Genomic DNA, 25,325 nt, shown 5'->3' with positions numbered 1-25,325 from the left:
ACTGAAAGTTCTTAAGTACTGCTTTAACCCAGGGACTCTGCCCCTGTCTGGCCCGCCTGTTCAAAAGTTTGTGGAGGAAACAAAAGTAAAAATACAACACTAAATGAACATCTCTGGTTTTGCTCCAGGTGTGGCCTTCTGGTGTCTGCTGGACATCGTGCCCATTAAGAACGAGAAAGGCGAAATGGTTCTCTTCCTCTTCTCATTCAAGGACATCACCGACACCCACGGGAAGAGCCACCACAACAGCAAGAAGGAGGGTAGGCTACAATCCCTGTTTACAAAAACCCCTCTTATTTGCTTACTTTGAGCATGATTTACGAGCGTGCCATCCTCTGGCCCTCAGCTTTCATTTTCTCCGTGCGCTCTTGTTCATCACTGTCACATTCTACCCTGCAATTTGGTTTGGACTGGCATTCGTTCACTGAACTCAGACGCTGTTTTTCCAATGGGGACTTTGATTTGGGCAGCGGTGTGTCCTCAAGTGGAACCTGGACACAGTCTGCCGCAAATGCCAAGCACTGTGCCAGGGGACAGAGACTGTCACTTTGTTATAATGCAATTGAATGGGAGTCAAGTACATATCAGTGGTTGTGTCTTGTTTAAAAAAAAATAACAGGAACAATTATTCAGTAAACACCTGTCAGAGTTCACACATTGCATTAGATTACATAATAATCTGCTCCGGTGTTTGTTTGTCTCCTGGTCCCACCAAATTCCTTGTGACACAACTTTGTAATCTAATTCATGTCTGCTGATCTGACTGTGTGACAGGTTCAGATGACAAGAGATGCAGGAGGAAGAGCAGCTCTCACTTCAACCAGGCCAGGAAGCGTGGACGCACCATGTTGTACCAGCTCACAAGCCAGTTCTCAAGGGGAGGCAAAAGAGAGGTCAACCTGGGCAGTGTGAGTACTTTTACCGTTCTCACATGCTTCCTGATTGGTTAGTTGCGTGAGATGGTATTTTATTTTCTTATACTTCTATATCTGCCCTGACATACCCTCTAAGAAAATCACCAGTCAAAAGTTGCTTAGACATGCAGCGCCCTCATTCTTGAGCGTGAATTATTAATGTTGATATCTAAAAGATTAGTTTTTAGGAAGACAATGTGAGAGACGTCTTGACCCAGATTCATAGAGAGTGGCTTATCTCAGTGGAAAATACATCAGTTGCCTTTACTGTTTTAATCTTTAAGCTTCTGTTGGGTTTGATGTTTGGCTTTGAATGGACAAACAGCAAGGTCAGTGTGGCTGCAGTGGTTAGCTAGGGGGTGGTTGTCACTGCTGGTGAGGTGTTATTAGCCATGGGGTGGGAAGCCAGGAGCACCGTCATCGTAGGTCATTATGTCATCAGCATGTTCCCTTAAATTACCTTTACCCTTGGGTCCAAATGCACACAGTGATACATGTGGCTGTAGGGTGCAATAGGCTTATTCCACACAGATTTCAAATGTTTTTCAACCATATCCAGACAAATGTGTTTATTTCTCCCAGAGCAGTTGCTTGCCCTCATCTGTCTTTCAAGTGTGTTTGTGTTTCAAGTACCTTAAGAGACTTTTTGTTCTGATGAAACAGACCCAGCAATGGTCTGTTTCGTCGTCGCTCATCTTATTTCGACAGAACAAAGGCCTTTGTGTTGAATAATAATACTTTAGACAATGTTATTCATGGGAACAAGCCCCCGTTTTGCTCTGAGATACAAACGGGAGGAGAGCACCTTTTTTTTTTTTTTTTTTACATAATCCTGCTCCCTTCCTGCAGAGGCTCAGTCACCAACTGGGTCTGAACTCAAACCTGTCGTTCACAATGTGTCGCCTCATCCCAGGGAGCTGAGAGCAATTCAGAACTTTTCAGGGGTAAATTGAAATCAAAATGAAAGACATGTGTGACTGATTGTCATTAGTATTAGCATTTGAAAATGAAAAAACAACTGTGTCATGGGAGAGTTTCTGTTACCAGAAACCACCGAAACCACCATTGTCTGAAACTAAAGCAGTTTTATCATTAGAACCGAGAGAGCCAGTAACACAAACTCTTTTCAAAGCACCTCTATCATTTTAATGGTATGCCCTTTATGTGACACTGAACGGTGAGCCCTCCTCCCCTCAGTGCTAAAACCTGCAAAAACACAATCAGAATTGCCTTTTAGACTCTTCGCTCTCATCATTCAAAATGCTGTAATTTTCCAGTGACTGGTCAAATGTGTTTGCCAACTCCAGATAGATTACTATCCATTCATAACACAAAGATGGAGGTGTGAAAGTCAGGGTAACGTTTCAGAGTGTAGTGGGTAAGTAATTTAAGTAATTTAGGGTTCAAGTTAAGTTCTAGGAAATTGTGATTTCCATTTTTAATTGTGTTGTTACCCAGTAACTGTTGTTCAAGTAAAAGACAAGGATAATCGTGGTTTATTTTTTTCTGAAAAGGAATGGATTAATACCTTCACACGAACATGTGTGCAGCTGACCTGTACCTAGATAACACCTCCAGAAACAAAAGCACTGCCGTTGCTGTCAGAGCTGACATGCAGGTGCCTTCCTGGGCAATCCATGTGCTTCACCAACCCATTGTCTGCCAAACCTCCTGCTGCCACGTTTCTCCATCCCACATACATACAGATGGCAGTGTTCACTGGCGCCAATGCAGGCTTGCAACACACACACACACACACACACACACACACACACATAGTCCTACACCTGTTCTAATAGGACACTCACACATTAGTTTTCCCAAAAACATTCACACATACATCAGGACAGACAGTAAATGATAGCTTGCCCTCTACGGGGGGTGAGGTAAATATATGGCACAGCTTCAGTGCACCCAGAATTAGATGCATAGTATAGAGGGTATGCACATGACGTCACGGTACTCGGAAGTCGCTGTGGAACGTCCACTGAGTGGCAAAAAGACGAGTGGCAGAGCCGCTAAAGTTTAAAAACGAGCAAGTAACTAAGCGATTTTCTCCGAGCCCACACAAGTCTGACATGTCTAGCTTTGCCAGCATGTAAAGCATGCATGACCTAACAGAGCTGCTAGAAATCTTGAGGATACGTCTCACTTTGACCGAGTTACATTCAAGAACCTGTTCTCAATGACGGAAAGTAAATTCACTGGAGCGGCCATTTTTTTTCGATCGATCAGCTGTGTTTACAGTTTCAGGTGTCATAGTTATGATGTTTAGACAGATAAATTAGTCCTCTAACACATCCTACAGTTTGACTGGTCAGACTTTTTCAGAATAAAAGCAGCTCGTGTTTTAGTGTCGGGAGTCACTGTCAGGACGACAGTAACAGCTGTAATCTCGTCCCTCTGCACAGTAACAGTGAGCCTGTCAGTCACTCTGCAGGTGCCGCGGTCACATTGTGTGTTACAGGAAGTGTCAGTGGAGCAGACGGTTTTGGGGAGCTGGTTGTCGATTCCTTTTGACATAAATTTGTTTTGATATAAGATATTTTATCCAGTTTATGAGTCCACCGCTATCCGCCAGCATGTTGAGGGACGCTTGTTTTGCCACTCAGTCCGATCGAACGGGGCGTTGCCGAGGGCAACGTGACGTAAACGCATACCCTCTTTTCTCTACTCTCAGCATTAGGAATATGAAATTTACACTACCAGCGTCAGTATGCAGCTAGCTCTCTGTCTCTGGTTCTCTTGCACATCGATTTTACATGCACACACACTCTTGCAGACAAAAAACACAGTTTTATAGTATAGTATAGTTTTTCCCACATTATACCTCTACCACCAGGAAAATGTATTGTTTATGTAAGGGATAATGTATAGTTCGGAGGTTGAATGAAACCCCTCCGCTTCGCGTCGGGGTTCCATACAACCTGTCGGGGTTTATTTCTCCATAACAACCGACCAACTATACATTATCCCGCTTATTACACGGTTTACGAGTGAAATAATTAATTTGAAACATAATTCTGATCAAAATACGACTTTCATTGATTTAAAATTGCATAATTTAGCGAATCTGCAAGACCGGTCACTTCCGCTGTTTTGCCGAGCCTCCTCCCGTTCGTGCATTTGAAGCCTTTGATAATCAATCAGTGGATCGATAGATTACCATACACGTGTTAAAATGTGTGTATTGTGTGTAGTCGTATCTGTCATAAACAAGAGATTAACTTTACTGTTTACGGGGTGCGTTTGTGTCGCGGAGTCGCGGAGTCGCGGTCCGACCGAGACGAGAGGAGAGCTGACACCGGGTCAGAGGCTCTGATCAGCAGGTTTGGTTTCCAGCAGCGATGTGGAAGGAGCCTCCACTCTCCTTGTAACAAGTTACAAGTCATTTATCTAACATCACTATTAGTTTGAAGCTGTTTAATGACGATAAAAATGAAACACAAGGTAAATATCCTGCATAGTTTCTCTTTTCTCTGCTGCGCTGATCAGAGCGCTGTCCCTAGCAACGGTCTGTTATACTTGACGACGGTCCGTTATACAGAAATAACAGACCGCAGAACGCAGCGCTGGACCAATCAGAGAGCAGCATTCAATAGAGCCGTGTAATAATTATTATTTATATTACAGCATAAAAGAATGCCATAAACAGTAGCATGCATGCCTTCAACATACAGTACTAGCGTACTGTGAATATTGCCTTGTTTTTGTGGTTGTGGGATAGGTCAATCAGGCACCATGTCAGAGGTCACAGAATGGTTTAATCATCACCCGGAAATCGTATTTTTCCTTGTTAAAACATGTATATTGCGGGGCGCCAACTGGCGCAGTGGGTTAAGCAGGCGCCCCATGTGTTGAGGCTATAATCCTCGTGCAGGCGGCCCCGGTTCAAATCCCGCATCGGACGGCCCTATCCTGCGTGTCATTCCCCCTCTCTCTGCCTCCCCATTTCCTGTCTCTCTCGACTGTACTGTCAAGAAAAAGCTGAAAAATATACTTTAAAAAAAAACATGTACTATATTGGTGTTGGACCTCAGTGGAAACTTGCCTGAAAATCTGGAGTTTGAAAGTGGCTGAGTTTTTTCGTTTGGGCTCTTTGTCTAAGCCAGAGTAGCTCATGAGGCTTCACACCGCAAAATTACCAGATTTTGACTCTGCTCCTATGGTGACGTCACCGTGGAGACTGCTTTCATAAACACACCTCTCTTCCACCACCCCGACTTCCGCCGCGCCGTCATTACTTATTGTTTTATTTCCCACTGTAGTGCTGTTATTTCGTCACTTTATTAAGTTTTAATATTTTTTCATGCGAGAAAGTAAGGGTTTAGATCCCCAATGTGCGGTTAGTTTATCCAAATGACGGCTGTTTAGAAGTTTGCTCCGACGTTGGGAGAAGTGAAGCTCCTCAGCAGCCGTCTACAGAGCTCGTTAGCCGGCCAAACTACGTCGTCATGCTGCGGGAGGAAACAATCGTTAATTAACTTACCCGCAGGTTTGTAGAGGTTTACTGCCGGCTAGTTAAATTCTTTTTAGGAGATAAATGTTGGTCTCATTGATGAAATCTAACATGTGGCAGTTGTATTAGTTTGTTTGAATGAAAAGTGAAGCTTCACACAGAGCAGCAGCTCTGCCCCGGGGCTCTGTAGGCTACGTACACAAATCACCATATTTGCATCAATAAATACATGTTTTACAATTAATGAACCGATTAAATTTTGTTTTATTTTATTAAGTTATATAACATGTTTACGGTACACGACAGAGAGCAGCATAGTATGCGGTTTCCAATACAGCAATGCCTGACCATTCCTGTCCTTCCTGCGTCCAATCAATGCGCGCCTCATCACATATTAATACAGTGAACATCCGGACCAGTCAAAACCTCGCGCTCACTCTCACGAGAGAAAGTTGCCGTATGAAAAAGTGTCAGAACAAGCTCTGTGTTTTGTTTTTTGTTTTTATGTTTCTAATCAGTTTTGAAGAATTGATTCAAAGCAATTCAAGGGGGACTGGGTACGTAAAAGAAACAGGTGATGACTCCTTTAATGTTCATATGTGACATACCAGTATATTTTAACATCATCTCACAGTTATGTGTGTTTTATATTACCAACTAATATCTAGATCACCAGCTATCATGAATGAATGAATGAATTTCCCTTTGGGGATTAATAAAGTTATTCGTATTCGTATCTTACCACAACATGACAAGGTCAAAGTTGAACCAGACCAGGGGTCAAACACTTTGATATCAAGATGAAAAATAAATAATAAGTGGGTGTTACCCATTTTTTTCCCCTCTGTTTCTTTTTTAGTAAAATTATGTGCTTGAACATTGATTTTAAACAAAAACATTTGAGAAGTTTAGAGAACCAGTGAGGAAACTCCATCAAGTTGAAAATTAGAAAATATCGTGGTTTGTATTAAATACCATTTTAAAAAGTAATTTACCCCCCCCCCCCCCTCATTTACAATCTCTTCAGCTGTCATGTACAACATCATGTTCAACAGCAGTTCAGAGACAACAAGTGACTACACATTCCAAGAGTACCTGTGTGCAGGGACATGGGCGCCGCCATTAGCCCAGATCCATACCGGAAGTCACGACCGGAAGTTGCTCTTCTTCGTGTATATTATTTCTATGTAGATAAAAAAAATAACTCAGTAACTCAAATGGTCCATAATAAAATATTGTTTTCCAGCGGATATCTTAGTTACAACATGATTGAGCTATAAAATGTTTTTTTGCATGGATCGTTTATTAAGTTATTGAGTTATTTAAAAAACGCTGCTAACGGCTAACGGCTAGCGCCGAACGGCTAACGGCTAGCGCCGAACGGCTAGCGGCTAACGGCTAACGGCTAGCGCCGCTCCTGCTGACAGCAGACCAGGAGAGAGAGAAAAAAAATAAATGAAATGTCGTTGGTGGGTGCTTTGGTTAGGGTTAGGCAATGAAGAAAGGAGTTGGTTAAGATTAGTAAAAAGAGCAGGTAGAGGCTAGACAGGCCAGAGAGAGAGGGGGGTTCTTAGAATAACATAGAAATAATATACACGAAGATGAGCAACTTCCGGTCGTGACTTCCGGTATGGATCAGCTGGGCTAATGGCGGCGCCCTGGTCCCTGCACACAGGTCCCTCTCACACATTCTGAGTGTTCTGCAGTGCAGTAACCACGGCAACAGTGCATCAACACAGTTAGCTAGTTAGCTGGCTTAAAACTCTTATTTTTGTCGAAAGAACCTTGTTTTAAAACTATATGCTAAATTAACTACTATCATAAAACAATGCTTGCGAATTTGGGAAATCTTTTTCAGGTGAGTAAGATGATACAATTCTGTATACCCTGAAGACCCCTGGTAATTTATCACTTTGGAAAACTGGTTAGCCAAGTCATTAGCATTCATTAGCAATTTATTGAAACAGCTGTGTGAACTGTTTATCTCTCTTCTTCCCTTTTAGTGCCTTTAGTTTCTCTCTCTTTTATTCATTTATTTTATTTATTTTTAGCTTTAATCACTCTTCTCTTTCTCTGCTGCTTTTACACGTTTTCTGTCTCTCTCCATCTGTCGCTCCAACCTTTTTTGGGTTCATCCCTGTGGAGCCTGCTGTCTGTCCCTCTCATTGTCTGTCACAGCCCCCATTTTCTTCCACTTTTAAAGAATCTCTCCCTTTCCCTCTTAACCTGCACTTTAAAATGTTTTATTACCGGTAGCCTACTTAACTTGGGGACTTTGATTTTCTGAATGTTTCTGCTTCACTACACATTTCATTACATTTTTATCCTTTTTCCTAAGGATATAACATATAAAATCTATCATCATTTTATCAAATATGTAAAGCTATATAAAAGTTGAAACAACTGTCAACACAATAATGCACTGCTGATAATATCACCATCATAAAAACAATATTTATTTGCATTATTTAGTGTGAATACTTTATAGTATTTTTTCCTGCAACAGTATTTTTACGTTGTGGCATAGCTAAAGGATCAAAATATCTCATTTCACTGTCATCCTCCCTCCCGTTACTATTTTTCCCCCCATTATTTCCCTTCTTCTGCCAGTCCTCCCCTCCTCCATTTTTCTTTCACTTTGTTTCTCTGTCTGTGTGTTTCAGTAGCAGTTAACTAACAATGTGGTCCTCTGCCTCCACATTACAGGCCGATTTTCTCTGACTTGCTCTCTATTTGTAGCCCATCATCCTGTCAGGCAAAGGAAGAAGGTTGGAGAACTATACTGGAAAATACAGAAACATTATAGATCATTGAATACTAGCACAGACACAAACATAAAGAGACAGAGGTGACAAGTAACTGATTGAAGTTTTAATACATTTAAATATAGACACATAATTTACTAAATAAAATCTGATAGCAGCCGAATATCCCCACAGCCCTTTGTGTACCTTAGTTACAGACCACAGAGGCATCCTTTTCAAAAGATCCATGAAACAATGAATCACCGCTTCAGATACGAGCTCAGCTTGAATTTTCCTTTCTCTTCAGGCTCCTTTTCAAAGCACAAACACTCTGACTGACTGAGTTGTTGTTTATGTCAGTTCTGGCAGTTTTGATGCTGTCAGCCTATCAGTGTATCAGCTACTGTAACCAATCCAAGGCATCTTGACAAGAAACTCAGATTTGAGCTTCAAGCTGCTGCTTCTCCCAGGGGAGAGTCACTAATGCCTCTTTTCACTTTAATGCACACGTCAAAGGGCTATGAAAAGGAAAAAATAGTGCAATCTAGAGGCATTTTAAGTTGTGATGCAAACACTTCTTTGGCTACCTGCAAAACACACAGCTCCAGTCTGTGCTTTCACATCTCACTTTCCCCCAATTTATCTCTTTTTTTTTTTCTTTAAATTTTATTTTGCCGGGGCGGTGCGTGGCGCAGTGGTTAAGGCGGCCGCCCCATGTAGAGGCTACAGTCCTCAACGCAGGTGTCCCCGGTTTGAATCCCGCGTCGGGCAGACCTTTCCTGCATGTCATTCCCCCTCTCTCTGCCTCCCCCTTTCCTGTCTATCTCACTATGTGCTATCAAATAAAGGCAAAAACGCCAAAAAAATATACTTTAAATTTTATTTTGTCCTTCATACTCGCACTCACGCTGGCACTTTCAAACAGCAAATATTTATCTTTTCTCTCTTGCTGTTATTACTCAATTTAGTGAGTGAATATACTGGGTGGTTGAAACTGAAGTTCATATTGCAAAGCCTGTTAAGTATAGTGATTATACCAATACCATCACACAATAAGAGTCGGGCAATTCAAAGTCTGTTCAAGAGGATTGTGGTTATTTTACAGAGTATTTTGTGTTGTGCCAGTTGTCCTCATGCTGCACTGCTGCTCAAGAGGAAAGGCCAGGGAAAAGAGTGAAATAACAATGGACTATAACGTTGTCAAGACAGGATCCTCTGCAATAGTTTATAGACTCTGTGCTTTAGGGGCATAGGGGAATGGTTGCTACTTGAGTCACATAGTAAGCCATGTGCGGGCTTTTATCAACCCTAACCCTAAAGCCCAAAGCATGCTGGGAGATGTAGTTGGAAGAAGCTCTAGGCTACAATGTGAGTAAATGAAGTGCGAAGACCAGCTGTAGTTGTGCAACACGCTGTCCCATGTTGCCCCTGCAGTGCTGGGCTTTCTTTTCTAATCATTGGGATGTGCTCAGCTGACCGCCTCAAGTGCCAAAGGTCAGATGGGCGTCCTGACCTCAGTGATGTAAGGCAAATTTAAAAAAAAAACTGTCAAGCTTTTGCTGACACTGCCTGAGCTGTCATTAAAGTGACCACAGCTGTTGATGGCAGTCAACAAGGTTTTTCTAGATTTTCTGCTTACTAATGATTAGATGCCATGAGAAGCACTCACTGGGGGGATACTGTGATAAACAATTAGCCTTTCACCAGAAATTGTCCTCCATCAAGCCGCCACGCTGTAATCATTAGCGTTTTTCTTCCATGGGAACATTTTGAACATTTTTCTCTCCTAGTATAAAAGACTGACAGATATTTCACAGCTAGATCTTTCCTTCCCTGCATTCATACTGTGCATACTGCGTGTGATTGCTCTCTGGTAGCCTATTTCTTTTTCTTCTAAAAAAAAAAAAGGTCATCTATTCTCTCCATTACTTTCAAAGGGAGTTGATCCATTCCCTTCATGTCAAACAGTGCAGCCTCAGAGCCCAAGACTTGATTAATCAGTCTCCTCGTTTCTGGTCTCACCTGTTTGTGTGAAGTGGCCACATTGTTTCGCGGATGGATCACTGCTCATTTATGTCTCCTTTCTGTTTCCCTCTTACCGCTGCCACGGGTAATAGCTTCTCCTCCTGTCACCTAAACATTGTTAAGGCTATTATGTGCCAAGTGCATGGCCCAATTTGGAGAGATGCAGTCTCATTATGTGCCGAACGGTCTCCCCATCTCATCAGAAGTAGCAGTGCATATTTTCTGCAATTGGATTTTCTTAATAAAAATGAAATAAGTGGAATGAAGAAGCGGTAGGTTTCCAAAAATAGCAGCAGCTGATGGTCAGTTGTCTAATTGCTCTCATTTCCTTATAGAAGCACGGCTACTGTTGTACCGCATCACGTAAGAATTAAGATGAAGTCTTGCCTAGGTCAAGTCATGTATGAAATTATATGGCGTCAGTGTTGGTAATAAGTTTCCCCTCACTGACCACGGTCATAGCTCTGTCATTTAGTATTGTTACTGCACGGCCATTTAAAAGGTTTATCACTGCTGCCAAGAATAGATAACTTCCAGCATTACCATATCTTTTTCACTTGAGTTGCCGCTCATACTGAATCATCAGCGGTCAAAACACAAGAGAGGGTGTTGACATTTATATTGTCTGTTTCTGCAAAATCTTGGCACTGCACTGTCCCTCTGATTATCATTTATTTTCACAGCACTCCACCTCGTGAGCATCTGCTTATCTAGTTATTCATTTATGCAGCTTTTCCACAATGCTTTGTGTCTCTTGTATATTTATTAACTTCAGCTTAAAAATCAAGAGGCTGTTATTATTGGACTTTAACCCCCAACAGGCAGACCACCTTTCTATATGTGTGGTATACTGCATACTGTACATGTGGCTGTGTATGTTTCAGCAAAAAAAACCCCAAATATTTAAGGCTTTTATTCTCCATGCTCTCCTTCATCTATCACATCCTCTCTTCTCTAACAGAGCCTGATGGACAAGCCATCACTGCCAGAGTACAAGGTGGCAGCAGTGCAGAAGTCGCGCTTCATTCTGCTCCACTACAGTGTGTCTAAAGCCTTGTGGGACTGGCTCATCCTGCTGGCTACCTTCTACGTGGCCGTCACCGTGCCCTACAACGTCAGCTTCACGCCCTACGACGACACTGTCACAGCTGCGCGCTCCACCATCGTAAGCGACATCGTAGTGGAAATGCTCTTTATTATAGGTGAGGTTTATTTATAAATGCTTGCATCTAATTCACTAACTAAATCACCAACTCTAATATCTGTTAATACAGAAAATACATTTTATTGACTGGAATGAAATTGGCTTTGGTTATTAAGACCTTTTACAGGCTGTAAAATAAAATACCCTTTGACTCTTTTTTTTTTTTTTTTTTAGGACTTCATTCAGAAATTCCTGAGGTCTCTATTCAGTCTTTTGATAATATTTCAAGTCAAGTCGACTAACTTTATCAATACCTGCTTGTTTTGCAGCAGGAGGGTAACATCAATTTAAAAGGACAAAACAAAACAAAACAAAACAAAACAAAACAAAACAAAACAAAACAAAACAAAACAAAACAAAACAAAACAAAACAAAACACTTAAACAACACAGAACAGAGAAATGGACAGAAATCAGACAATACTGTATATGCTGCATAAAAATACCAGTGTAGCATAACTGTAAAACATGTTAAGAGAATGACACAGGGAGCAGTGAATAAGTTAAAAGCAAAAAAAGATGGAATAGAAAATAAGTAAAATAAATAAAGTAAGTTAAAATACATAAAGTACAAAATGAGCTAAACCTAAAAAAGGAGTAAAAAAAAGTGCACTATAACTTATTTAAAAGACAAACAGCAGCAGGGACAAAACTGTTTCTGTAGCGCGTGGTACCATGTATATACGTATGTGTTAAAATGATGAATGTCTAGTATTACAGATGCATGCAAGGGCTAATTTTGTTTGATCTAACTCTCAGTTACAGTAACAACAATACGGTGGTGCTTTGAGGGTATTTTTATGTGGTAACATCTATCCATTTTCTTGACACCTATGGCAACAGGGAACAGGAGCAACCCATGCATCCTTTTCCCCAGAAAGTTCTCCTCGTTCCAGGCAACCTAGGTCTTGTAGTCCCCTCAGGATGTCCTGAGTCTCGCCTAGGGACTCCTCCCAGTTGATAATCCTTGATAAACCCCCTCAGGGAGACACCCTAGGGAAGAATGGGCTGGAGGTAGTTTGTTTATCATAACATATTATATTTCCTGTGTCTCCTTTGAGGTCAGGCGAGTTATTGATAGATTATATATTTGAAAGAAACACGAGCAGCCTCATATAGCTCTCAAAATAAAGCACATTGGCCAATAATGATCAGGGAATAATGATATATTTTAATCTTACAGCTCACACTGTCTCTAAATTCCATCACCATCATCTCTTACTTCTTCCTTCTTACTTCCTTTACTTTTAATTATTAGAGCTGAATTCCACATTGACTGATGAGCCAGCATCTCTGCCAACATCGACAGCTTGGATGACAGATGAGGTTTTGTTACATTAGGCCTCACACCTAGAGGTCTGCTTGTTATGAGCTTGTTACACTCTCAGACTAAGGTTAAATGATCTCTTCCATTGATTTGTATGGATACCTTAAAACACCGACATATTCCATCTGTTCCCAGCTTCAGCTATAGCTCCTTGTGTATTTTTCTATTATCTTAAATATATATTGTTATTATTTTAAGGTTTAATTGCCATTAATATGACTGAATTAATTTAAAAAATATATTTACAGCATGTCTGTTCAGTTTAATGCAGTGTTTTTCAACCTTGGGGTCAGGACCCCATGTGGGGTCGCCTGGAATTCAAATGGGGTTGCCTGGAATGTCCAGTAATAGATTAAAAAAATGACTGATAAAAATAGTTTTTAAACAAATTACTATTCTTTTTAAAAATATGATTAAAAACACCACACACAATCCTAAACAACTGTATTCTATACTTAACCCTTTAAAACGAGTTCAAATACAATGCAGCATATATAAATATCTGAGCTGGCGCATCTTGATTGACGGGGTCGTCAGAAATTTGTGATGTCAAAATGGAGTTACGAGCCAGAAAAGGTTGGGAACCACTGGCTTAATGAGTAATGAGTGTGCCATCTCTTCTCATGCGCAGACATTATCCTGAACTTTCGCACCACCTTCGTGAGCCAGTCAGGCCAGGTGGTGTATGAGTCACGTGCCATTTGCATCCACTACGCCACCAGCTGGTTCTTTGTGGACCTGGTGGCTGCTCTGCCCTTTGACCTGCTGTATGCCTTCAACATCACAGTGGTGAGTGCTGCTGCTCTCTGTGATTACTGACATGACATGAGCAGGACATTTTTGCTGTTTGTCAACTGCATGTCCACCTCTGTGATTAGCTCCTTCCTAGATACTGATTGATATGCAAGATAAGTGTAGCCTCACCCTTCAGTCTGCTCTCCCTTCCTCCACCTTAGACCTCCTTGGTGCACCTGCTGAAGACAGTACGTCTGCTACGCCTCCTTCGTCTCCTTCAGAAGCTGGACCGCTACTCCCAGTACAGCGCCATGGTGCTGACCTTACTAATGTCTGTGTTTGCCCTGCTGGCACACTGGATGGCCTGTATCTGGTACATGATTGGACGCAGGGAGATTGAGACCAGTGAGAGCTGGGACATTGGTGAGTCTTGACTGAGGCCTTGTGCAGTGTGAAGGTTGTGTTTGGTGTCTGATCCAGAGAGGGTGTGAAAATAATATTTTCATTTCTCTGTAGAATAAATGAAGTGATAGTTCCATCTGATTTTCACCATATGCAATTGTTTATTTGTCGTCTGTCTGCAGCGCCTGGCAGGAAATAGAATCTAAAATTTCATTAAACTCCTAATTTCAAACCTTAAGCGAGTGCTGACTGTCAGATCTTTATCATAAATTCGATCTAAGTCTGTTGTCTGGTCTGATACCACGGACTAGGTTTTTTTTTTACCAAGACAGTGAATCGACATTTTTTTTTTTTTTTAAGTATATTTTTGGGGCTTTTAATGCCTTCGAGAGAGAGACAGGAAATGGGGAGGCAGAGAGGGGGAATGACATGCAGGAAAGGGCCGCCCCAATGCGGGATTCGAACCGGGGCCGCCTGCAGTGAGGACTATAGCCTCAACGTAGGGCGGCAGCTCAAGTGAGCTAAATGCCGCCCCCGACATTTGTTTTGTCCCAACTCAGCTATAAAAAATCATGGCTCACCTATTGGGATTTCTAGCTCAGCTCAGTGGTGAGACGGTGTTCGCCACCATACTCTGGCACTCTAATGAGGACAGCCTGACACCATCAAAAGCCCATATAACAAATGACTTGTAGTGAGCAGCATACTAATGTCTTGTTTGTGTCAATGTTTTAAAAACGGATCAACACACATAATCAAAAACTGACAGGCTCTTCTGTTCTGTAAATTGTCTGAGTAGTATCTTGTCAGTTGCCTGCATCAAACCTATGGCTTTTATCACCATACAAATGAACACAAACACATGTCATTTTTTTAAACAACAGAAACACACAAGAGCTGCAGACCTCCACTGTCAGGGCGCTTCCTTGCAGACCTCCACTGTGAGGCCACCTCCACTGTGGGGACGGAAGTTGTTTGAACACATAAATCATATTTACATTATTAAGCCCCAAGAAATAAAGTATGGTCATATTAGTAGGGGGGCCAACGTAGCCAGTATCATATAGCCGTCATTTTTTCTTGTTAATTTTTGGAGACTGTTATATCTTGATTCTTGGGGTTCCTAGCAAGACAAATACAAGTGTCTCCATTTTTTTCCCTTTGGATTTAGTGGTAATAATTGTAGGTCAAATAAAGATGTATTTTGGGCGAAAATCCTACCTTTCCTTATGGACATCAAGGATATAATCCTGAGAACTACATAAATACTACAAAGTAATGCACAAAATAGATTCAATTTCATAAAATAATACTACTTAAACCTATAATAATACTTCTGGGCTGATGACCGCTTCCTTTTCGCAAAATTATACGAATTGTGACATACTTATTTTATAAACCTAAAATGCTCAAATCTGTACAAGGAAAATAATACGGTTCATTATTATTCATCACTCAGATGTTAGAATACCCATTTCTCGTCTCATAGACTACACAGGTAAGTTACATTGGCCCTGTACATTTTTTTCACTACTACAGTGTTAATTTTTGGAGAGTGAATGACTTCTTGGGTGAAAATATGTCTCCATCTCTCTATATGATTACAACGGTTAAAATTACTATTTTCATGAACTAAAAAGTCCTCTTTTTAGTTGTGATTATATTTAATAGTATTTGACAGATGCCATTACAAACAAACATTTTAATAAAGAACACAATAGCTATTGATCTTGCTGAAAAAAGAACAAAATTTCAAGTCATATCATTTTTGACCTTTGTTTTTTAAACATGCCTATTAATATATCAAACAAACAAAAAAACACTCATCTTCATCAATGGCCATCAGATGTCCTTGGCTGACATTTGCACAGACCTCTTCATCTGCTCCACACAGGCACATCTCGGTGCAGTTGAGATTTTGAGACCTGCAAGAACAAGGTGACATGCAAAAGGTTTTCTTGCAGCCACATTTGATGAGATGGGGCTGGGGGATCCTGTGTTGTGACTGGCACCAGTTTACCTCCCTCTGCCTCCCATCCATATTCTGTTGCCGGTGGTAACTATGGGTAAGGTGTGAGGTCCTGATTCCATACCATTGTCTGGAAATGTGCACGGGCAATGGCTTGATGTAAGGCTCCTTGTGTTGGTGGCAGTCTCTCAGCTTCTAACTGTTCCTTCGAGAATAATCTTCACCTGAGATCACAGACATTTACCAGTGTGGTACCATGCTCATACAGCTGACAGACAAATGCTTCAAAACGTCTTTCTATGTCAGGACTCAACTTTTCTGCAGTCCCCAGGGCAGCAAATGCTGATACCACCTCCCCTGGACATCCGTTTAGTGCTTGCCAACAGGTCAGCTTTCCTTTGCCAGCAAATCAACCTGTCTGGTCAGCTCAAGAGAAGGCATGGAACCCTGGTTGCAGCCAGCTACTTACCAAGAGCATGGACTACTGGTCCCAAAGAGATGATCTGTTTCTTGTTCCCCACACCAGTAATGAAGTAAGTGTCCTTGCACAACTGATGGTACTGTCGAACTGCAAGAACAAACACATCTGTGTCTGGGGACTCGATGCAGATTTTTGTTGCCCCTCTCTGGGCAGCATCCAGGCTGTGCAGGGTTATGGTGGTATCAATATTTGCTGCCCCGGGGACTGCAGAAAAGTTGAGTCCTGACATAGAAAGAAGTACTGAAGCATTTGTCTGTCAGCTGTATGAGCATGGTACCACACTGGTAAATGTCTGTGATCTCAGGTGGAGATTATTCTCGAAGGAACAGTTAGAAGCTGAGAGACTGCCACCAACACAAGGAGCCTTACATCAAGCCATTGCCCGTGCACATTTCCAGACAATGGTATGGAATCAGGACCACCGGCCACAGAATATGGATGGGAAGCAGAGGGAGGTAAACTGGTGCCAGTCACAACACAGGATCCCCGAGTCTCAGCCACCATCATACATCTCATCAAATGTGGCTGCAAGAAAACCTTTTGCATGTCACATTGTTCTTGCAGGTCTCAAAATCTCAACTGCACCGAGATGTGCCTGTGTGGAGCAGATGAAGAGGTCTGTGCAAATGTCAGCCAAGAACATCTGATGGCCACCGGTGAAGATGAGTATGATGGTGATCCTTCCATTTAAACAAAGTTACTGAAATCCGTTCTGTCATGGATTATTTTGTTGGCAGCATGAAGACTGTATTGTGTCATGTTTTTTTTTGTCTGTTTGTTTATTTCTACAGTATATTGACAGTTGGTCTTCAGGTCTGGATTGATATATTGATAGGCATGTTTAAACAACTTTGAAATTTTGCAAAGGTCAAAAATGATATGACTTGAAATTTTGTTCTTTTTTCAGCAAGATCAATAACTATTGTGTTCTTTATTAAAATGTTTGTTTGTAATGGCATCTGTCAAATACTATTAAATATAATCACAACTAAAAAGAGGACTTTTTAGTTAATTTTAGTTCATGGAAATAGTAATAACCATTGTAATCATATTTAATGGTGCAAATAAGGCTCAAAATATCAAATTTGAGAGAAAAGTAAAAAAAAAAAAAAAATTGTCTGAAAAAATGGAGACATATTTTTTCTCAAAGTCTCATCACCCAAGAAGACATTCCAACCACTCTCCAAAAATTAACATCCCAAAATTACGGAAATACATTGGCCCCCCTACTATATGGGAAACTAGAAAATATATAGGTTCCTCCTGGTATACTCGCTTTTAAATTATATTTACCTACATTATATAAAATAAAGCCCCAAAAAATAAAGTATATCAATTGTTCTGTGCCCTGCCTTGAACGGGTTTCGAACCCGGGTCTCCAACACCGGGGGCGACGATGCTAACCATTTCGCCGAAAGCTCAACGGGCACTCTGCACGTTGGTTACCACTTCTTTTAAGGGTGAGTGAGTTTAACTTGAGTACCGCTAACCACCCGCGGACCTCCGTTACTTACTTACACACACACACACACACGGTATAGCCAATTTAGTTTTAATTTTATTCATATATTAAGCCCAGCGTTTGTCCATTATTGACCACTTTTTCTTATTCTTCATGTTTAAATAAAAAAAAAACTTCACAAATACATGCTTCCGGTTTATTCGCTTTTATTTTGAAAAGCTTCGAATCAACTTCCGTCCCCACAGTGGAGGTGGCCTCACAGTGGAGGTCTGCAAGGAAGCGCCCTGACAGTGGAGGTCTGCAGCCAGACCCCTCTCGAAACACACATACTTTCACATGTTTTAATGTACAGCAAAATTTAACACCTGGTTCTGTCCACTGTGTGTGTGTGTGTGTTTCTATTTGTGCATATACATGGGATTGTGCATACTTTTGTGTCAGTATATTGCCTCCACAGGGAGGTTAAGTCATACCTGCTAATTAACACTTGGCCTTATTTATCCCAGGAGGAGCCGATCTAATTCTGCCATGTCCCGTACCAACATGCCAGCCAACTGACACTGCTGACAATCTCTTTCTGACAACCACAAACACATGGACCCAAAATAGTTTGTAAAGTACAGTTAAAGGTCCAGTGTGTAATATTTGTCAAGGTTTATTGGCAAAATCTGAATCTACTACCAATTAATATATTTGTATAAGCGTATAATCGCTATAAAATGAAATCCAAAATTTAGAAAAAATGCCCGTGCACAGCGAACAGTCGAGGTGCTGGTAGTGTGGCATAAAAGTACAATCAATAGAAAGAAAACCACAAAATGTGGCAACATACTGCACACTAAGACTGTATGGAGGATCTATGATTTATTAACGCATTTTGCATCAAGGCTTCTTCAGGCTCTAAAATAAAATCTGTTTGGTTTTCATAGCCTTATAATTCTTCTTTTATATAGCAAGGGTCTTGCTTAGAGAGTGTCGCCATCTTGCGTCGCCATCACAGAATGGAAAATCCAGCCAACCAGAGAGCACGTTTCAAGAGTTTCATGTTTAAGCAATATCACACGAGAGGGAGTGCTGTTGTACTGTATATCAGCACGGCTGTGATTCGGCCGCAGATGATCACACCGTGCTGATATACAGTACAACAGCACGACCTCGAGTATGATATTGCTTTTATACAACAGTGCTACGAGCGCATTTTAGAACAGTAATAAACTACAAGAGATTATGATTTGTTTGTTTATTTAATCATTGATTTGGCTCCGCCAACAGAAATAGTTCTGCAACTGGAAGGGAGACAAGGCTGTTGCCAGGCAACACATAAACATTTCACACTAGCTTGCTACTAGCTACAAGCTTTTCCACCGAGCTGCTTCCACTGCTGGTTCTGGTTCTGAGCCCGTGTCTGATTAGCACCGGAGCAACAGGACCAGCGTGAAGACATACAGAGACGTTATCGATACCGTATTACATTTGTTTATCTGCTATGTAATCAATATAAACACAGTTGAAGCTAAGAAGCTGAGCTACGTGGCTAACAACAGCTAACGCTAATATCAAAACACATCGCCGTCAAAACGTAGTTGCCCCCGCGGCGATTTTTTTCCAGCCGGGTTTAGTAGAGATTTATCTCCAATTAGACGGACCAGGTCAGGTCCAGGTTTTAATGTTCAGGTCCGTTTCTAACTGTAGTAGCAGCAGAGAGATGGGGCAGCTCCTGTATGGGGAGCGTGGCTCTGACTTAGCTCCTGTCCAGTCCACTGCTGAACAGCGGAGTGATAACGTCCGTAAAAAGTCGCAGTGCTGTTATACTGTATATCAGCACTCATGGAACGTCTCTTGTCCAATCAAATTGCTCGGTTGGGACCGGTCGGAACTAACTGTTGTATAATTATAAATAAACAATAGAATTATTTAATAGATAAATAATAAAATCAGAATGCCAGATGATACTGTTTTCCCCTCATTGTACACACAGGACCTTTAAAGGAGAATTCCGGTCATTTTTGACCCCTAAAGCCTACCACACACATAAAGATAATCGGGCTGATTTTGCCCCGATTTTCCCACTTCCGACCACGGACAGAAATCGCCCGATTATTTTAAGCTCTTAAGATTATTTTATGAGATTCTCTTGTAGTGTGTGGTGTGTTAAGAGTCAAAATTCTCCCGACAATCGGCTCAGAAAACGTTCGGTGCCGCTAATCTTAAGTATTGAACATGTTCAGTATTTACGATTATCGGGGCCGACAACTGTGGCCCTTTCAATCAAAAGTCATCTTGTGTGTGGAAAGCCGGTGTTGTGCCGAGAAGTGCCTGCTTGCCGAGCTCTGCTTGCCGAGCTCTGCATGCTGCTCACGGCAAGCCACTTCTCGGCACAACACCGGCAACCCCACAGAGAGCCACAGTGCAGCCCTGGCATTACATGAGGTTCACACAGACATTCACGCACACGGGAGATTTCCTGATAGCCGATAGCAAAGACGGTAGCGCCCATAGCCAGCAACAGCCGGCAATAGAGCAACCATGTTTAAACGATCGTGTGACCGCCGCTCACAGCCCATCGTGTGACAGCGCACGGGTCCCTATTGGACAGCTGCTTGGCTGCTTGGCGTCCGGAGCCACAGACACACCGATCGGATCGTTGTAAAGGCTGAAGTGTCCCGCTTTCATTTTTAAAAAATTACGTTGCTCTCATTGGGCCTCATTCACGAACCGTTCTTAAGAACAAATTTGTTCTTAAGTCCTACTTACGAAGTTTTTACGAAGATTGTGGCATTCATGAATGTTTTCTTATCCAGAATTTGTTCTTAACTAAGAACAAAATCTAAGAACAGTCAGGAGTATACTTACACACCTTAAGGTGCTGAGACTTATGCAAAAATAACCGATTATAGCGTTTTCTTTTGTTCTGCAGTTGTATGACATTATATGATTTGAATAAGAATTATTTTCTCATCTTTTATGATGTTTTTAATAATCATATATATTAATAATAATAATTGACAAATCATTGCAGTCTCTTAAAAAACATTATAGACACTAAATTCATATCATATCTTTTTTGGGGGGATGGGGGAGGGGGGGGCATACAGCTGCCGATATGATTTTTTTTTTTCCTAATTGCGGGCTGCAATAGTGCACTTACTGTAAGTGTTCACACTACACACAACTGTTTTTTTTTTCATATGTGATAATATGATAATATTTATGATGGCACACGTGAGAGTGTGGTCTCTCTGATAACAACCAAAGAGCTGCATCCACTGCTGACGCTACTAAATATAGCCTAAATATAAATATAAAATATAAACTAAATATAAGCCTTTTGCTTGTTTCTTTGTTTCATTCCTGCTGCAGTAGCGCCACTTCACTACTTAAGTTCTTTTTACGTTTGGAGTCTGGTGCTCCCTCCCAGATTTTCATTTGAGCATTTCAACTTTCTTTCTCACTTCACCTTCTCTGCTCAGTGCCTGTGGGTGCTGTGTGCACACGGCCCTGCAGTCTCATGCCCTTTTACGGCCATTGATGGGGCTGTTACCTATGCTAATCCTATGTTAATTAGACTCACCTGGCACACGCCCTCAACTTACGAGGAGATGGCATAAGAACACAGCTGCGAACAATTCTGAGGCTTACGAACGCGTTGATGAATCTGACGTAGGGTTTTCTTAAGGAACTTCTTAAGAACAACTTAAGAAAGAATCTAAGAAGGTTCTTAAGAAGATATTGGTGAATGAGGCCCATTGTCCATTCCGGAAATAGACCCGAAAGAGTAGCTACAACAATACGGATCTCTTTCTGAGTTTTCTGACCGGAGGGTCAAGATTCTGAAAAATCTTGATGTGTGTGGTGTGCTGTGTTGGGAATATCGCAGCACACCACACACAATACGATCAAAACTGTTGAATCACAGATTTTTTATCTTCATGTGTGGGGTCTCTCACAGATAAAAAATCGGTTGAGATTTATAAAATCTTTATGTGTGTACCCCCCTTAAATCGTTGTCCTGATGGTCACCCAGTGTTGGAGGGAGCAAAAAATGCCACTAAAATTGATGCAGGCAAACCGGAGTTACACCATGGCTAGACGGCGCTAGCGATAGCGACAACGCTAAAGTATGGGGGCAATTTTTTCAACCACAACAACTCAAAAAACAATCAAATATCTATGGTACATGACTCGAATCCTTATGACACACCACTGAATTGTATAAACTTTGTGTTTTTGCATGTAATCACTCACCTCAGACAGCCGAACTCTGAAACATCCTGGAAAGACATTACTAAGCGATCACAGAGCGCCTTCTCCCCGCCACAGAAACAAACACTTTTTCTTGTTGTGATGATTTCTTTACAAAAATAAACGGTCAGAGATATTTTGGACATTACCACTGCACTGCAGGATGCTCCAGAGTTTGGCTGTCTGAGGTCAATCAATCAATCAATCAATCAATCAATCAATCAATCAATCAATCAATCAATCAATCAATCAATCAATCAATCATTTGTCATTGCCATAAATAACAATGAAATTACGTTGGAGCATACAACCTTACATAGTGAAAAGTGCATAGTGCAAAATGTGCAGTGGTGCAGAATCCCACGGGCATGTCATGTACATGAAAAAAAGGACAAAAAAAACACAGGGGCGCCAGAGGACATGGTCAGAGGTAGTACTATAATGTATGTTGCAGCAATGCAAAGGCCAGTTCACAGTTATTGTAAGGTGGAGTGTGGTTACTGTCCATATGGGGGAGGGGGGAGACATGGAGTGTAAACAAAGGAAAGACAAAAACAGAAACAGGGGCATCAGAGAACATGGTCAGAGGTAGGGGTGGTGAAAAAAATCGATAATCGATTAATCGCGATTATTAAATGACCGATTATGAATCGATTATTAATTTTCCAAAAATCGATTATTTATATTTTTCAAAAAAAAAATTTTTTTTTTCAAATTTTTTTTTAATATTTTTCAAATTGTAATACAAAGGCGAGTCCTCCTGTTACTGGATGTCATACAGGATTTAACCACAAGGTGGAGCGGTCTGTCTGTCATAACAAGAGGCTGTGTAACTGAGCCAGCGAGCAAGTGTGTAGGTGCTAACAAGGTGCTAACGGTGCCGGAGCGAGACAAAGATCGATACAATTGAGTGGCGACAGCTTTTGATGTCGCCGCCAGCGCGGTCACGTGGTTCATGTTCCAAACTAGGCTGCCGCTGTCATGTTTTTCTATGGGACAGACAGCAGTGAGCTTGCTTTTGAAGCATAAAGTCCGCTAGCTTAATGCTAACGTTGTATAATGTAAAACACCATAGACGGGCTAACAGAAATTAGCATCGCTACAACCATAGCAGTAAAGCTGCTAAAAACTGTTTTAATTCTGGCTTTAGCGCTGTTAACACGTCACAACATGTGGACCAGCTGGTCTTCCTCCATAAGAATCTGGTTGCTCCAGAGCAATGATTTGATCACTGAAGTTGAAGTTACACAGCTTGCTCTGTTTTTATAACAGTAGGCTAAAGTAAAATGTGTGCAAGCTGGTTGTTCCAGAGCAATATTATTTGATCACTAGTTACGTGTGTTGTGTTCTGTTTTTATGTGTACATTATCTAAAGCCTACAGTAAAATATGTGTTGCATCTGTCTTTCAAAAAAAGTGACTTACTAATTTAAATCTCCTTTGTGACACGTCCAAAAATACAAAGGGTCCATGATCAGTTAAAGTAACTTATTGTAACAAAAAATCCAAGAATCAAAAAATGAGCCAACAAGCAATCAACGCACAAAGAGAAAATTAATATGTGGTTTTCAATAAATAAAAATAGGCTAATAATAATTCAGCAACTGACTGATAATAATCATGACAATAATCATTGATAATCGAAAATCGAATCGATAATCGTTAATAATCGAAAATCGGTCTGTAATCGAATCGAGACTTCAATAATCGTAATCGAATCGAATCGGGAAATTGGGCCAATTAACCACCCCTAGTCAGAGGTAGTATACTGTGTGTTGCAGCAATGCAAAGACCAGTTCACAGTTATTGTAAGGTGGTTACTGTCCATGTGAGGGGGGGAGAGAGAGGAGGGGGGCACTGTTCAGCAGCCTCACTGCCTGAGGATACAGGCTGTGGGCCATTCTGGTGGTTCTGGCAGATAAGGCCCTGTACCTTCTACCTGAGGGCAGCAGGTGGAACAGGTGATGGGCCGGGTGGTGTTGATCACGCAGGATGTTACGCACTCTCTTCAGACAGCGGGAGGTGTAGATGGTACTGATCTCTGGTAGAATGGTCCCCATGATTTTCCCCGCTGTTTTTACCACCCGCTGGAGTGCCTGCTGTTCGGCCTTAGTGCAGCTGGAGAACCACACAAGGAAACCGTATGTCAGAACACTGCTGATGGCACAGTTGTAAAAGTTCACCATCAGCTGTTTCTGGATCCCGGCATTCTTTAGTTGCCTCAGGTAATAGAGCCGTTGCTGGGCCTTTGAAGGAATCTGAAGTGCGCCACCCTCTCCACCGCCTCGCTGCCGATAGAGAGTGGAAGATGGTTGTTTTGTCTCTTTTTGCGGGGGTCCACAATAATCTCCTTGGTCTTCTTGATGTTCAGTATGAGATTATTACCCACACACCATGCTGCTAGATGTTGCACTTCAGTCCTGTAATCCGTCTCATTGTTGTTGTTGATGAGTCCGAGCACTGTGGTGTCGTCGGCGAATTTAACAATGAGATTGGAGGGAGAAGAAGCAGAGCAGTCATGTGTGAACAGGGTGTAGAGCAGAGGACTGAGCACACACCCTTGGGGGGCCCCGGTGTCGATTGAAAGGGTGGAGGAAGTGTACTTGTCCACTCTCACACTCTGTGTTCGGTTTATAAGAAAGTCCACAATCCAGTTGCACAGTGAGATGTTTATTCCAAGATGGTGTAATTTGGCTTGGAGCTTGAAGGGCCGGATTGTATTAAAGGCCGAGCTAAAGTCGACAAAGAGGAGTCTCGCATAGGTGTTCTTCTGCTCAAGATGCTCCAGTAGTGAATGAAGCACGATGGCAATAGCGTCCTCAGTCGACCTGTTCTGTTTGTACGCAAACTGGTGTGGATCAAGTGTTGGTGGTATTGCGCCTTTAATGTGTTTGATGGCTAGTCTCTCAAGGCATTTGGCGGGAATAGGGGTGAGTGCCACAGGTCTGTAGTCATTCAGACATGTGACATTTGACTGCTTGGGGATGGGAACAATAGTGGCTGCCTTGAAGCAGGCGGGGACCCATGATGTAGACAGTGATGTGTTGTAAATGGAGGTGAAGACATCCGTTAGCTCTGCAGCACAGTCTTTCAGCACCCGGCCCAGCACGCCGTCCGGCCCGGCTGCCTTCCTGATGTTAATGCTGCGGAGGACACGTCTTACCTCATGAGAGCTCAGGACTGGAGCAGGGTCAGAGGAGGGAAGGGGGGGCAGCACAGAATCTGTTTTCCCTGTCAAAGCGGGCGTAGAAGTGGTTTAAGTCCTCAGCCAGGGTGGCATCAGCTGAGGGAGATGTTACTGTTGCCTTGCCCTTGTAGTCCGTGATGGCCCTGATGCCCTCCCATACCTGCCTGGAGTTCGTA

The 25,325-nt window shown here is 41.9% G+C and overlaps 1 protein-coding gene across 4 annotated transcripts in view; it reads left to right on the top strand.

Moving 5' to 3' along the window:
* Window positions 1–25,325, top strand: part of kcnh4b (potassium voltage-gated channel, subfamily H (eag-related), member 4b) — a 60,430-nt gene that overhangs the window by 14,446 nt on the left and 20,659 nt on the right. For 2 of the 4 annotated variants that reach the window (XM_085760609.1, XM_085760610.1), the window contains exons 3-7: window positions 129–260; window positions 775–908; window positions 11,104–11,344; window positions 13,304–13,461; window positions 13,629–13,830. In XM_085760609.1, coding sequence (XP_085616735.1) covers window positions 129–260; window positions 775–908; window positions 11,104–11,344; window positions 13,304–13,461; window positions 13,629–13,830 — 867 coding nt within the window. Of the gene's footprint in view, window positions 1–128; window positions 261–774; window positions 909–7,089; window positions 7,232–8,079; window positions 8,142–11,103; window positions 11,345–13,303; window positions 13,462–13,628; window positions 13,831–25,325 lie in introns of those variants that run through there. The other 2 variants (XM_085760612.1, XM_085760611.1) reach the window with 2 other exon arrangements.

Source organism: Trachurus japonicus, chromosome 19, assembly GCF_045865225.1.
Source record: "Trachurus japonicus isolate A0001 chromosome 19, Traja_1.0".
In the NCBI taxonomy this organism is placed as follows: Eukaryota; Metazoa; Chordata; class Actinopteri; order Carangiformes; family Carangidae; genus Trachurus; species Trachurus japonicus.
The sequence above is the reverse complement of the archived record's forward strand: the minus strand, read 5'-3'. Positions and strand labels throughout refer to the sequence as shown.